Consider the following 14,055-nt stretch of genomic DNA (forward strand, 5'->3'; position numbering starts at 1 on the left):
CAAGCTCTACTGGAAAGCCACATATCCAAGTATATGTGAAACTCAACAAGTACAATCGCTATTTTTTAAAGGACACAAAGTTGGGTGTGTAGGAAAGCAGCAAGGTAAGGAGTGAGAGGTGGGATGATGCTGGATGTTGGACTGTGGTAAATAAGATCAAAACACATTCTATGAGATTCACAAAAATAAACAAAATTGAGAATAAAAATTATTTGGCTGTTGCAATACCTCTGTTTTTGTACATATTCTAGAACAATAGTTTCTGTAATTATCAAAATTCATGGCTGAGATAAGTATCATGAAATCTGAATATAAATTTTAGAATAAATATATCATTACATGTTGAGCTTTATAATCTATAAATACAGTACATTTCTATATTAGTTACATCTTTTATTTCTTCCACTGTTTTCTAACTTTTACCACTCAAATACTTTATATGTATGATATTTCATGTTATGATATTTCTATTTTATGATATTTCATGTCATGATATTTATGCTATGATTTTTTATTTACATTTTTATATATTATATATGATATTTATATTCTATATTTCATTTTTTATCTTAATGGAAAAGCACTTAATCATTCACCATTTAATATAATCTTACTGACATATTTTGTGCATCTAATTAAGTGTATGTATAATATTGGATTACTTGATCAATTTTCAAATATTGAGCTAGAATTATATCCTAGACTAATTTTCACTGGGTCATATAACATTTTTGTTGAATTGCTATCCATTTGCTAATATTGTGTCATATAGTTTTGCATCTGATTTTTCTATATTAACTAGGAATATTGGCATGTATTTAAAATTTGCTTTTGTGCATTCTTTGCCTTGATTTCATATCAAGGTAAGGCTAACTTCAAAGAATGAATGAAAAAGTACTTTTTACTATTCTATTTTCTGAAAAAGACTGCTTAATTTGCGATAATTATCCTTTAGACATTTGGTTTGACTATCCCAATTAAACAATGGGACTAAAGATTATTTTTGTAAGGTTTTAAAATATAAGTTCAACTTTATTAATAGCAATAAAATTAATTCAGTGTTTTTTGATGTTTTAGCCTACTTTGAGTTGTGAAATTTATATGTATAAATTTGTTGCAACTTCGACCTTTGATATTAATTCTGAGTTTTCAGATTGGTGCAATGAAATTTTCTATTGACTATATAGTTAGAACCATCCAATGACATGATAAAACTAGAACATATCCATGCTTTTAAAAACTACCTATGTTCTTACTAAAACTTGTATTTTACATAAATTATCATAAGCACTGTTTTTTTTTTTTTTTCACTTAGTGAGAATAAGGAAGGAGTAAGTAGATCTGTTTAGTTCAAGTTAGGCAACTTAAAAATTCTGTCTTGGCTGAGGGTAATGTTCAGCAGTAGAGGATTTATTAGTATGCAAAAGGTCTTATGTTTAATCTCCAGTACTGAAAAAATCATCTACATCCAAGGAAAAATTAAAATATTCACTGAATTAAGGAATGAAAAAGCAGATAAAATTCTGTCCTGTGACAGGTCATTGTCAGAGAAAGCAGAAATTCCCATCCAATGTAGTAACAATAACTGTGATTAAAATGAAGTATTTCTGACAAATGGTAACGAAAACAGCTAACAATTTTAGAAAAAAATCTTTCATTTAGAAAATTTGTATGTCCATTAAATGACAAGCATAATAATTTCATTTTTGTTTGCTTTTTTAACTTATTGCAGTAATTTTTAATTACATTAAGGTAATAGGCATTCCACAGTCACCTTTGTGCTAGAAATTACTCCAAGAAATGCCTCAGGTTAAAAAGTAAACCCAGATTGCTGTCTAGCCATACTTAGTGAGTCAAAGATTTATCTATAGCATTAGTTTTCTCTTTAGGAAAGTAAGAAAAATATAATTGAGTCATTGTATTCTCATAGCTTATGATATACATGCTTCTAAATATTCAGTATCACAAGATACCTGTTCAATTTATATATCATAAAGCTATTGTAAGGAGGTCAAATATTATGCAAAATATTCAAACAAAATAGACATATAAGCTGTATATATAGAAAACTGTGTTTCATTTCTTCTTGCCCGCTCACAATAATTTTGTTTGCATCCTTCCAAAGTTATTCAATATATCTGTGCATTCATATTTGATGCATTTATATAAATAATAGCCATCAGACAGAAAGGAGAAAGTGTGTCTATAAGAATTGATATAGAAAGATTATTTCAATGTTAGCAGAAAAATGTAGCTTTCAAACAGAACAGATATTTGTATAAATTTTACCATTATGATTGAGGATCCACTTTCATTTTCATTAACATCATCATCATCAGTAGTCCTAAGGAAAAGAAAAAAAGCAGGTTTTAAAATCACACTAAAAGTATTCCAGAAATAAGCAATAAAATATTAAATACAGGCTTAATAGGGAATATTCTTATAGTTTCAATGTTAGAAACATTTAACACTCTGTTTCCTACTAAATGTTCATGTGGCAATAGAAAAATGTTATGCAGTGTTTACAAGACCAACCCATTGACTCAATCCTAGAAATACCTTCATGGTCAATTTATAATGACAAAATTAGAAAAAATATAGAGAAAATTCTAGTATCTTGATAAATATTTATGCATGTATTTATATGCATATATACACATATATGTATACATTATATAAACTAACAATTTTTGTTCACATGATATTGGAATATTTTATAGTTCTTTAGTCTACAAGCATCTATTGAAATTGATTTTACACAAAACAAAACATAAAGTAATATAGATGAGCATCTATAATAAAATTATTATAAAGGTATGCATTTGAATTTGTGTCTAAAATGACTTACAGTGAATCAAAGTTTATATATTGTATTAAAATAAAATTAATCAAGCAATGAACTTGCTAAATATAGCCAATAGAGCAATGTAAAAAATTTAGAAATGGCCACTGATCTGCATATCAATTGCTATATATATTTGATATTGTTTCACAGATATGTTTATTTAGCAGCCTATAATTAAACAATAGTATTAACCAATGACTTAGTGAATTTTGAAAAAGTAACATTGTCACTTGCATCGAAAAGTATATTATGATGTAGTTCTAAATAATATTTGTTTCAGTGCTATATTCAAGCATGACATAGAAAAATATCACAAACTAAAGAGTAAATCAAGTCATATTTATAGCCAATGTGTAGATATTATTCAATTATGGTTGTAAAGTGTGGCAGAATTTATGATTTGGCAAATACTCCCCTCCACCTACCTTATAGGTCAAGCTTATCCATTTTTTAGACTGTTAGGTTTGGTCATGTTACTTTCTTTGGTTAATGAAAAGTGGGTAGAAGTTTGAGCCGAAGGTATAAATAAATAGATAACATAGCTTGGCTTCTTATGTTCCTAACATCTGACAGGAGGATGTTATAATTTCATCAGATTGGGTACTACAATGTTACTAATAAATGTGGGACAGATCTGAACACATCTCACATTAACTGACTTGTGAGTAAGAATGAGAAGTATAATGAGATATTCCTTTTGCTTTAAGATAGAGAGTTAGTCTTTCTGTTCTGGGTTAACTCATTCATCATGATCATTTCTTGTTCAATCCATTTGTCCACAAATTTTGGGAATTGCTTGCTTTTAATAGCTGGGTAGTATTCCATAGTGTAAATGTACCACAGTTTCTTTATCCATTCTTCTACTGAGGGACACTTAGGCTGCTTCCATGTTCTGGCTATTATGAATAAGGCTGCTATGAACATGGTTGAACAAATTTTCTTGTTGTGTGCTGGTGCAATTCACATGGTATATACTCACTTATAACTAGATACTTATAACTAGGACAAGGGACATGTCCTGTGAAAGTCTTCATCTACCAGGAAAGTGGGATAGATGTGCGAACATCCTATTGGGACTCTAGGTGAAAGATGCATGGGAGAATGAGGAAATAGATGGATCCAGAGGGACCTAGAAACCTACAAGTAGAACATTATGATTTGTGGATCTGGGCCCAGGGTTCTTGCTCAAACTATGGCTCCAGCCAAGGACAATACGTGCAGTGAACTGCAAACCCCTACCCAGATCTAGCCAATGGACAGGACACTCTCCACAGTTGAGTGGAGAGTGGGGTCTGACTTTCACATGAACTCTGGTGCCCCATATTTGACCATGTCCCCTTGATGGGGAGGCCTGGTGGCACTCAGAGGAAGGATAGCAGGTTACCAAGAAGAGACTTGATACCCTATGATCATATACAAGGAAAGGAAGTCCCCCTCAGTCACAGTCATAGGTGAGGGAAAAAGGGTGAAAGTGGGAGGGAGGGAGGTATTGGAGGATAGAAGAGATGGGATAACAATTGAGATGTAATATGAATAAATTAATAAATAAATTAAAAAAATAAAAATAAAATAAAAACCACGGGGGGGGGAAACAAAAACGTTCACTGAGCCACAGTAAAAAAATATATATATATATATATATATATATATATATATATATATATATATATATATATATATATATAAAGATAGAGAGTTAGACATAAGCTGGCTGAACAGGAGCAATATCATGCCTGGTACTAGAAAGCTGGTCAACTAACTGAGGCTGGTGAATTCATGGACTTTTTTTTTTTTTTAATTTCAAAACTCTGAAGAAAGAGATTGAAGATGACATGAGAAGATGGAATGATCTTCCTTGCTCATGGATCAGGAGAATTAACATAGTAAAAATGGCCATCCTACCAAAAGCAATCTACAGATTCAATGCAATCCCTATCAAAATACCTACACAATTTTTAAAGACATTGAAAGTTCAATTCTGAACTTCATGTGGAAAAACAAAAAACCCAGAATAGCTAAAACAATCTTGTACAATAAAAGATCCTCTGGAGGAATCTCCATACCTGATCTCAAACTATACTATAAAGCAATAGTAATTAAAGCATGGTACTGGCACAGCAACAGGTTGGTTGATCAGTGGAATTGAATCGAAGACCCAGACATGAATCCACACACATATGGTCACTCGATTTTTGACAAAGAAGCGAAATCCATTCAATGGAAAAAAGATAGCATCTTCAACAAATGGTGCTGGTCTAACTGGAGGTCTATGTGTAAAAAAAATGCAACTGGACCCATATTTGTCACCTTGCACAAAACTCAAATCCAAGTGGATTAAAGACCTCAACATGAAACCAGAGACACTAAGTCACTTAGAAGAAAAAGTGTGGAAGAGCCTGGAACATATTGGCACAGGAGACAACTTCCTGAACAGAACACCAACAGCCCAGGCATTAATGTCAACAGTTAATAAATGGGACCTCATGAGGCTGAGAAGCTTCTGTAAGACAGGAGACACTGTCAACAGAACAAAGTGACAGCCTACAGACTGGGAAAAGATCTTCACCAACCCTACATCTGACAAAGGTCTAATATCCAAAATATAAAGAACTCAAGAAATTAAACACCACCAAACCAAATAACCCAATTGAGAAATGGAGCTTGGAACTAAACAGAGAATTCTCAACAGAGGGATATCAAATGGCTGAGAAACACTTAAAGAAATGCTCAACCTCCATAGTCATTAGGGAAATGCAAATCAAAACAACTCTGAGATTCCATCTTACACCCATCAGAATGGCTAAGATCAAAAATTCAAGCGACAACACATGCTGGCGAGGATGTGGAGAGAGAGGAACACTCCTTCATTTCTGGTGGGAATGCAAACTAGTACAGCCACTTTGGAAATCTATCTGGTGCTATCTCAGAAAAATGGAAATAGGGCTTCCTCAAGACCCAGCTATTCCACTCCTTGGAATATACCCAGAAGATGCTCCAGCACACAACAAGAAAATTTGCTCAATCATGTTTATAGCAGCCTTATTCATAATAGCCAGAACATGGAAACAGCCTAAGTGTCTCTCAGTAGAAGAATGGATAAAGAAACTTTGGTACATATACACTATGGAATTCATGGACTTTTGAGGAGAGCCTGCAACCACCACTTCACTATAACACCACCACCTCTTACTACAGTTTAAATATTTTCCTTATACACACAAGTAAGTGTGGTCCTCATACCTTATCAAGGAAACCTCTCTTTGAAACAAATAAAAACCATTACAGTAAATCACAACCAATCAGTATGCAGTTGTTGAGCCCAGTCCCAATACAAACACTCCTGCACCTAAGGCTTAAGGAACACTGTAGAAGAGGAGATGAGAAGATTCTAAGGCTACAAAGAATTAGGGATTTTGCCATGAGACTGTGTGTACTAGTAATGCCACAACATATACCTAGAAAATGTCACCATCATGACTGTCTAAACATGTTAAACAGGAACAACAACAATAGACATGCCAAAGTTAATGGAGGCTATAGGCAACTAAGGAATGCTGAGAATGGGAAAACGATTCTTCTCTAGGAGAGCATACCAATTGGCTATCTAATAACAAATGGTCCTCTCTGAAAAAAAGATATATACAAAAAATAAACATTATATAGATTGATCAGGTGATATGTGTATAGGAATATAATATAATATATAATAATATATACAATATGATATGTAATATGTTATATATTCCTACACACACATATATGTATAATATATTATATATATATATGTATATACATAAAACAACAGTGAAGAAATAAGTATAGGGCATTAGTTTGAGTGAGAACATAGAAGGGAGCATGGCAACAAGAAAATTTTATCAACCATGTTCATAGCAGCCTTATTCATAATAGCCAGAACATGGAAACAGCCTAAATGTCCCTCCATTGAAATATGGATAAAGAAACTGTGGTACATTTACACTATGGAATACTACTCAGCTATTAACAACAAGGATTTCCTGAAGTTTGTGGACAAATGGATTGAGCTAGAAATGATCATGAGTGAGCGCACCCAGAAGCAGAAAGGGTCAAATGGTATATACTCACTTACATCTGGACACTAGCCCAATGGGCACATCCCATGAAAGTCTTCCCTAACCAGAAAAGTGGGACAGAGGGGAGGACATCTTATTGGGACTCTAGGTTAGAGAAGCATGGGGGAACATGGAAATAGAAGGACCCAGAGGGTCCTAGAATCCTAGAAGTGGAACACTATGACTGGTGGATCTGGGCCCAGGGGTCCTGTTCAAACTATGGCACCAGCCAAGGACAGTTCGTGCAGTAAACTTCGAACCCCTACCCAGATCTAGCCAATGGACAGAACAGAGTGAGGATTGACTTTCACATGAATTCTGGTGCCCCATGTTTGACCATGTCTCCTGGATGGGGAGGCCTGGTGGCACTCAGAGGAAGGATAGCAGAGTACCAAGAAGAGACTTGATACTCTATAAGCATGTACAAGGGGAGAAGGTCCCCCTCAGTCACAATCCTAGGGAAGTGGAGTAAGGGGAATATGGAAGGGAAGGAGAAATAGGAGGATGCAAGGGATGGGATAACAACTGAGATGTAATATGTATAAATTAACAAAATATATTTTTAAAAAATCAAACATTTTAATAAAATGTAGTCCAAGATACAATTTGATTGCTACATGCTGCAGGATGATACCAGGAAAGCATTACAAATGTTCTCTATAATTAAGGTGCTTTGTTTTTGTTTTTGGTTTTGTTTGTTTATTTTTTCTTTGTTTTTGATTTTGTGGGGTTTTTTTTTTTTTTGGTTCGTTTTTCTGTGATAGTGTTTCTTTGTGTAGCACTGGCTGTCCAAGAACTCACTTTTTATACCAGGCTGGCCTTGAACTCACAGATATCCATCTACTTATGTCACCTGGGTGCTGGAATTAAAGGTGTGCACCATCACTGCCCAGCTAAACTGTTATTTTTTTTTTTATATAAAAGTATTTGTGTGCGTGTTTGTGTGAGTCAACGTCTCCCTCTGTAGATCAGGCTAGCCTAGAACTCACAGAGACCCGTCTTTCTCTGCTTCTTGAGTTTGTAACACTAAATGTGTCCAAGAGAAGAATTCAGTATAGAATACTGTAGTCAATAAGACATTATAGTTTCTAATGTGAACCAAAGTGTTCTGGGAATGCTTCTTGGCTTTGTGTGCTGTGATGGTGTGCAAAATGCACAGTGGCATGTTTTTAGGAGCCATGACTACAGCAGAGTCGTGTGACACAGCATGGTCCAGCACTGCCAGAACTACCTTAGAGTCATCATATTTTTTTATGTTGAGTTTATTATTGGTCATTGTTATTCAGAAAACTTTTATTTTTAGGAGCTGCTTTTGTAAGCCTTCCCATAACCATGGGGCACCATCACTTGTTTGGATAAGTCGTGGGCTCATCAACACAAACTAACTCATGATATAATGATAACACACCAGCAACTATCTCAGAAAACGACAATTGAAAGGGCTCATTGGCTTGTTTGCACACCACACTGACCGCAATTTTGCAATCAAAACTATACTCAAGTGTTGCCTAAACACACACTTGCATTTGGGTGAAATGCAAGATGAGTGCGGTTTTGATTCATACTTGAATACTTGGTGCTGTCAAATTATCTTCGTACAATCTGTGATTGACTTTGATAGAAGCTGAGGTTTATTTTAAGTTTAATTAATGTATGTATGCATTTTGTGCATGGTTTTGGATATGCCACAATGCACATGTAAATATCACAGAACAATTTGTCAAAATAAGTTTTTGCTCACTATCGTAGGGGTCCCAGGGATGAACTCATATTTTTAGGTTTCTCCGGAAGATCCTTTACCCACTGGGCCATCTCACAGACCATAATTCTTTTTGATGGATGGCCTGTAAATTTCTAGGTCTCAGTTGCTACAAAGGGTAGCCTTCTGTGTGGGTAACTGCAGCTGTAAACTTGATTACATCTGCAATCAATAAAAGTCAAGCAACTTGGGGAAAAAAAGGTGCATAAGTAAGGATGGAAGGAGGCTAGGGAAGGGAGAAAATGATATAATTGTGTTTTAATTTAATAATTAAAAATAGAAATAAAAAGATGAAAAGAAAAGACACAAAGATTTGTTAATTGCCCGTTATTTAGCATTTTCATAGTGAACACTTACTATTTAACCCAAAATATCAAAGTTTGTGAGGTTTTAGTGAATGTTCATGCAGTTCTCAAGAAAATGGTGAGTCGATATTTCTGAATTGACTACATTGAAAAGCTGGTTTTAGCAGATCGTCCAACCATTTGCTTTGGACTTGAAATTTTACCAATAGTTATATATTTACACTGATTTAGTATTCATGTTAACAAAAAGAGGCAGAAATATAAGAATCAGAACACCAGGTAACTGAATGAGTGCTGAGAGAAGGAGAGGCAGCCTCTCCCAGGGATGGGCCCCTAGTTGGTTGTACAATCCAAAATGGTCAACCTTGAAACCACATACGTGGAAGCCACAAAAAATAACTCAGCAGGTTGTGTTTCTATATTTGTAAAAGAGACTATCAACATGGAACCATGGAAGTAGAAGGAGGAAGAAGACATGGGAGTAGCTGGAGTGAGGAAAGAGAAAGGAAATTTTTGATTTAATTACATTTTAATTAAAGATGTGCAAAAATTAAAAATCTTAAAAAATTCACTTTACTGAAGATATTTTTTAAGGTCAATGCAACATGTACAAAAATGACTCCTGCAAACTGGAAAGATCTCCTATTATACTAGTGAGGACTCAAGGGCTTTAATTCAGAACATATTTTCTAGTTCTAAATTAGCTAGAAATGATATTTCAAAGAATATTTTTCTATCTAAATTGTTAACTGTTAAGTAAAATACATACTGAAAACTGACAATGTGTAAAAATCCAGAGAAAAATTAATGTTCCAATATACTTTTAGAGCTAGATTATTGTTTAGAAACATGTCTTTGGACATGGCATTTGATGCCAAGTATTTTTTTCATATAAGTAAACTATGAAACATTGATTTTAAAGTAATAAAACAAACATTAATTTATGTTGTACAATTTAGCACACTATGCATAGGATATAACATAGAGGAAACAAATAAAATCCTTAGAGACATTTGATGTTTTTGTGAATTTTAAGCTTTATAATATTGTTCAAGTGATAAGAAATAGAGGATAATGTGTCATCATCATTTCAAGTAACTGTGTAAGGTTTTTCAGCAATCTTACTATTTTTTGTATGATCATTGTTGCCATTTGTACATTAAAAGATGGTAAAATGATTGTATTGCTTATTGTTTGTATGGATATATAATAATGACTATATTTCTGGAAGACAGCTTTATCTTTTTTCAAATGTTTTGTCACTTTCTGGAAATATCTAATAAAGGGTTTCTTTTCAGTTCATAAACTAGCTTCAAATAAAAGAAAGATGAAAGCAAACAATAGATTTTATTGTTGTTGTAGAACTATTCCTTTTTACTGAATTTCTTTCTTTAAATTCTTAAAATAACTCCTTTATACTGTATCTTTATACCTATAGTTATAAATGTATGCATGTGAAAGCTCTAACTTTACTTTAGAGACATAATATATTCTGGTTATGTAAAGCCACATGGTAGAAACTTACTGGGTAAGTTGTCTGGCAGATGTAGAAGTCTCTTCATCATATCCTTCTGCTGGTTTCACAGTAAGTCCCACTGCAGCTCCCAGAATAAATTCTTCTTCATGTCTCATGGGAAGTCGTCGTGTTGGTCGCAGAGCAATTTCTTGTGCAGAGCTCACAGCTTGTCTCTTAGTGTATCCTCTTGTAAGACTCACAGCACGTTCTCTACCACATCTCTCAGAGTATCCTCTCACAGGGCTCACAGAACGACCCCTTGCAGGAATCATTGTGAGTCCTTTTTCAGGCCTCACAGCCAGATCTCTAGCAGGATTTACAGCACAGCCTCTTTCAAATCTGACAGGTCGTCCTTCTTCAGGTCCCCAAGTAGGTCCCTCTGCTGTTCTCCAAATAGGCACTTCAGAAGGTCTTCCAGTAATTTCTCCCATAGGTACTGCCAAAGATCCCCCTTCAGCTCGTGAAGCACCACTGTAGTCATCAGACAACTGAAGAAAGCAAAAAGAACAAAAAGTGCTTAGCTGTTCAGATATTAAAATTCAGAAACTTAGTAGACATATTAAAATTCCTAAGGGTGTCTGAATAAAATTCAAGATCAGATTTCACAATTCTAAGATTAATTGAGATTTATACAATTTGTTTCTATTTTAATTGAATTTGAAAAAAGTAACCTTGTATATATTTTCTTTCTGTGAATGAGTCATACAAGTTTTTAGACAGAAAACCTATTCCAGCATAAATTAAAAAAATTTAAAACATAAAATCAGTTATGGTAAACGTATTTTTCAAATATTACAAAGAACCTTTTTAAAAACACAGTTTTATAAAAGAATATGTGCATATTTGTTCATATTCTCAAAAGAGAAATGGGGGAAAAGAAAAAAATCAGATATGGCCTTAGGACTGACACTTGCAATAGAGGAGTAATAATAAATCATAGATAATCAGGAGGAAATTAATGCTTTTTGACTAAAATTTTTTTGTTTAGAAACTCTTGTCTCTAAATTATGTACATAGCTTATACTTTCAAAAGAAAATTAAGTAAATATATTTTAAAAAGCAAACGCTCTAAAACTGACTTCAAGCAGAAACAACCAAACTGTTAGTTTAATTAATAACACAATCATGCAGACATAATACATGACATAATTTGGTGAGCATATTCTATGAAGAAAAAAATTATAATATTTATTGAGTTTTGCATCCAGACAATATTGGTATAACAACCTTGAAACTAATGTTTATTGATGGCTATAGCTTTGCAAGCATTATATGGGTAGATATGTTGACAGATTTGTAAACTATAGTTACTGTGTGATAACTCGTTAAAGAGAAGTAAGTAGACATCATGTATAAAAGGCTTTTTAGTACTTACTTAATAACTTGAATATTGTTCTGCTCCAATATCATTCTCTCTATTGGAACTCCAGATAATATGAAGGGAGAAAGGAAAACAATGGAACAGGAAAGGATACAAGGTAGAGGATATGAAGGCAGGATAGAGGAGGAGTGTGTGGAAGAATAACTAACACCAAAGGCACTTTGAAATGCCATATAGAAATCTACTACTGTGAAATTTTCCACATATATATATATATTTAAATGAAATTACCCTATAAGAGGGAAGGGGCCTAGGTTATCCAGAAGAACCAAAACCAAAACCAAAGCCAACCAACCAAGCAAACAAACTAAAAACAAACTCCAGCACCAGTTATCTCTTCTCAAATTGTTTGTCACTGGGAACCAAATTACAAACTATTGCATTGTTCTTGGTTACCCTCTATAACTTTCCAGTAAAATCTTATTGCTGAAGATACCATACACCCGAATCATAAGACATAGAAAAATCCAGTTTAGACAGCTGGAAAATAGCTAATAGCTATCTTTTCATAGTTCTCAAAGGTTCAATGCATGCTATTGGGAGAGAAAAATCACCAACAGTTCACCTAACTATAACCCCTGTGAGCATCATCTCCCTGGTGAGATATACACACTGGTACAGTATTAGTGCAAATGTAATGGGAATAATAGCCACTCTCTGATTGGATTAAAAGCCCACTCTACAAGATGGAACCTATGTCTGATACCATTAACTAGGTAAAAAAAATCCATGACTAGCTAGGTTATAGGTGCCATGGAAGAACCTTGTCTGAGAAATGGACATAAAAATAAACTGTCTTGGATAACCATATTACAATACACAGACTTAAAGAAGAAAAATAACAAGGATGATCTTAGGGAGAATTCAAAATTCTCATTCAGAAGAGCAAATAGAATAGACACTGGAAGTTGCTATAAAGAGGGAGGAGACCATAGATAACCTCTGAAAGAGGATTGAAGCAGAAGCTGAGTCTCACAGCCAAACTTTGGGCAGAGCACAAGGAGACTTCTGGAAGAGTGGGTGAGTAGAAGAACCTGGAGAGGACATGAGCTCCACAAGGAGATCAACAGGGCCAACAAATGTGGACACAGAGGGGCCGGCAACAACTGATGCACCAAACAAGACCAATGCTCAGATGTAGTGGCTAAGCCTCTCAGTCTCCATTTGTGTCCCCTACTAAAGGGAGCAGGGGCTGTCCCTGCCTTGGACTCTGTTGCCTGCTCTTTTATTATTTCCCCTTCGTGGGATGCCTTACCATGCCACAGAAGAAAATGACACCCCAGTCTTGATGATACATTATAGGCTGAGGTCAGTTGGTAGGTGAGAAAGGCTCCCCCTCTCTGAGAACTAGGAGAGGGACATGGGGAGGAGGGCGGGGGGAGGGGAGGGAGGGAGGAGAGATTCGAAGGAGATGAGGGAGGGTACTATGACTGGGATGTAAAGTGAATAAATGAAAAAATATAAATTTAAAAATAAATAAAAATAATCTGTCTTCTAAGTTCTTATCTTTATACCCATATATTAGTGTTTTTCTCAGTTTTCTTGAGAGAAGCTTCTTTAGCAGTAGATGGCAACAGGGACCAACAAGTAGTCAACATGCAGAGGATGAGAAGACTGACTGTTAAGCCCTATAAGTTCCATCTATATCACTCCATCTCCCTCAAAGGCTTAGGAATCATCATAGAAGAGATGAAACAATTATAAGAGCTAGTGGGAATGGGTTTCTGCTATCAAAACAGTACTTCATGGACATGAGAGCACAACTGCACACATGAACTGAAGACTAATTGGGACCACAAGCACATGACTTGAACAAGATCAAGCCAGTCAATATCCCTATATGAAGAAAGATGTATAATAGAGATTGGTTAATATATAGCCAGAATGAGTGGGTACTACTCAAATGCTCTGTACATGGTGACTCATTTAATCCTCATAGCATCTCCATTATGTAGAGATGCTATAGGTAAGCCAAATAAAGGCAGAATGATGAACTAATTTTTTCATAGTAGCAAGGTGTTAAGTGATCAAAATGGAATTGAAACCCTACAGGAATCAGTTCTGAAAGTCTGCATTCTTAGTACTTTAAAGTGCCTTTTAAAAAACATGAAGTTAAAATTAGTCAATAGAGGTTGTGGTACATATCTCATTTTGAGCT

At 34.6% G+C, this 14,055-nt stretch overlaps 1 protein-coding gene across 1 annotated transcript in view; it reads right to left on the reverse strand.

Annotated features, from left to right (window-relative positions):
• Positions 1-14,055, reverse strand: part of LOC311601646 (uncharacterized protein) — a 339,815-nt gene that overhangs the window by 74,244 nt on the left and 251,516 nt on the right. The window contains exons 15-16 of the mRNA XM_084789248.1: positions 10,526-11,004; positions 2,290-2,344 (exon numbers count right to left, since the gene is read on the reverse strand). Of these exons, the coding sequence (XP_084645374.1) occupies positions 2,290-2,344; positions 10,526-11,004 (534 nt within the window). The remainder of the gene's footprint in view (positions 1-2,289; positions 2,345-10,525; positions 11,005-14,055) is intronic.

Source organism: Acomys minous (genome assembly GCF_964271855.1).
Source record: "Acomys minous genome assembly, chromosome: 7".
In the NCBI taxonomy this organism is placed as follows: Eukaryota; Metazoa; Chordata; class Mammalia; order Rodentia; family Muridae; genus Acomys; species Acomys minous.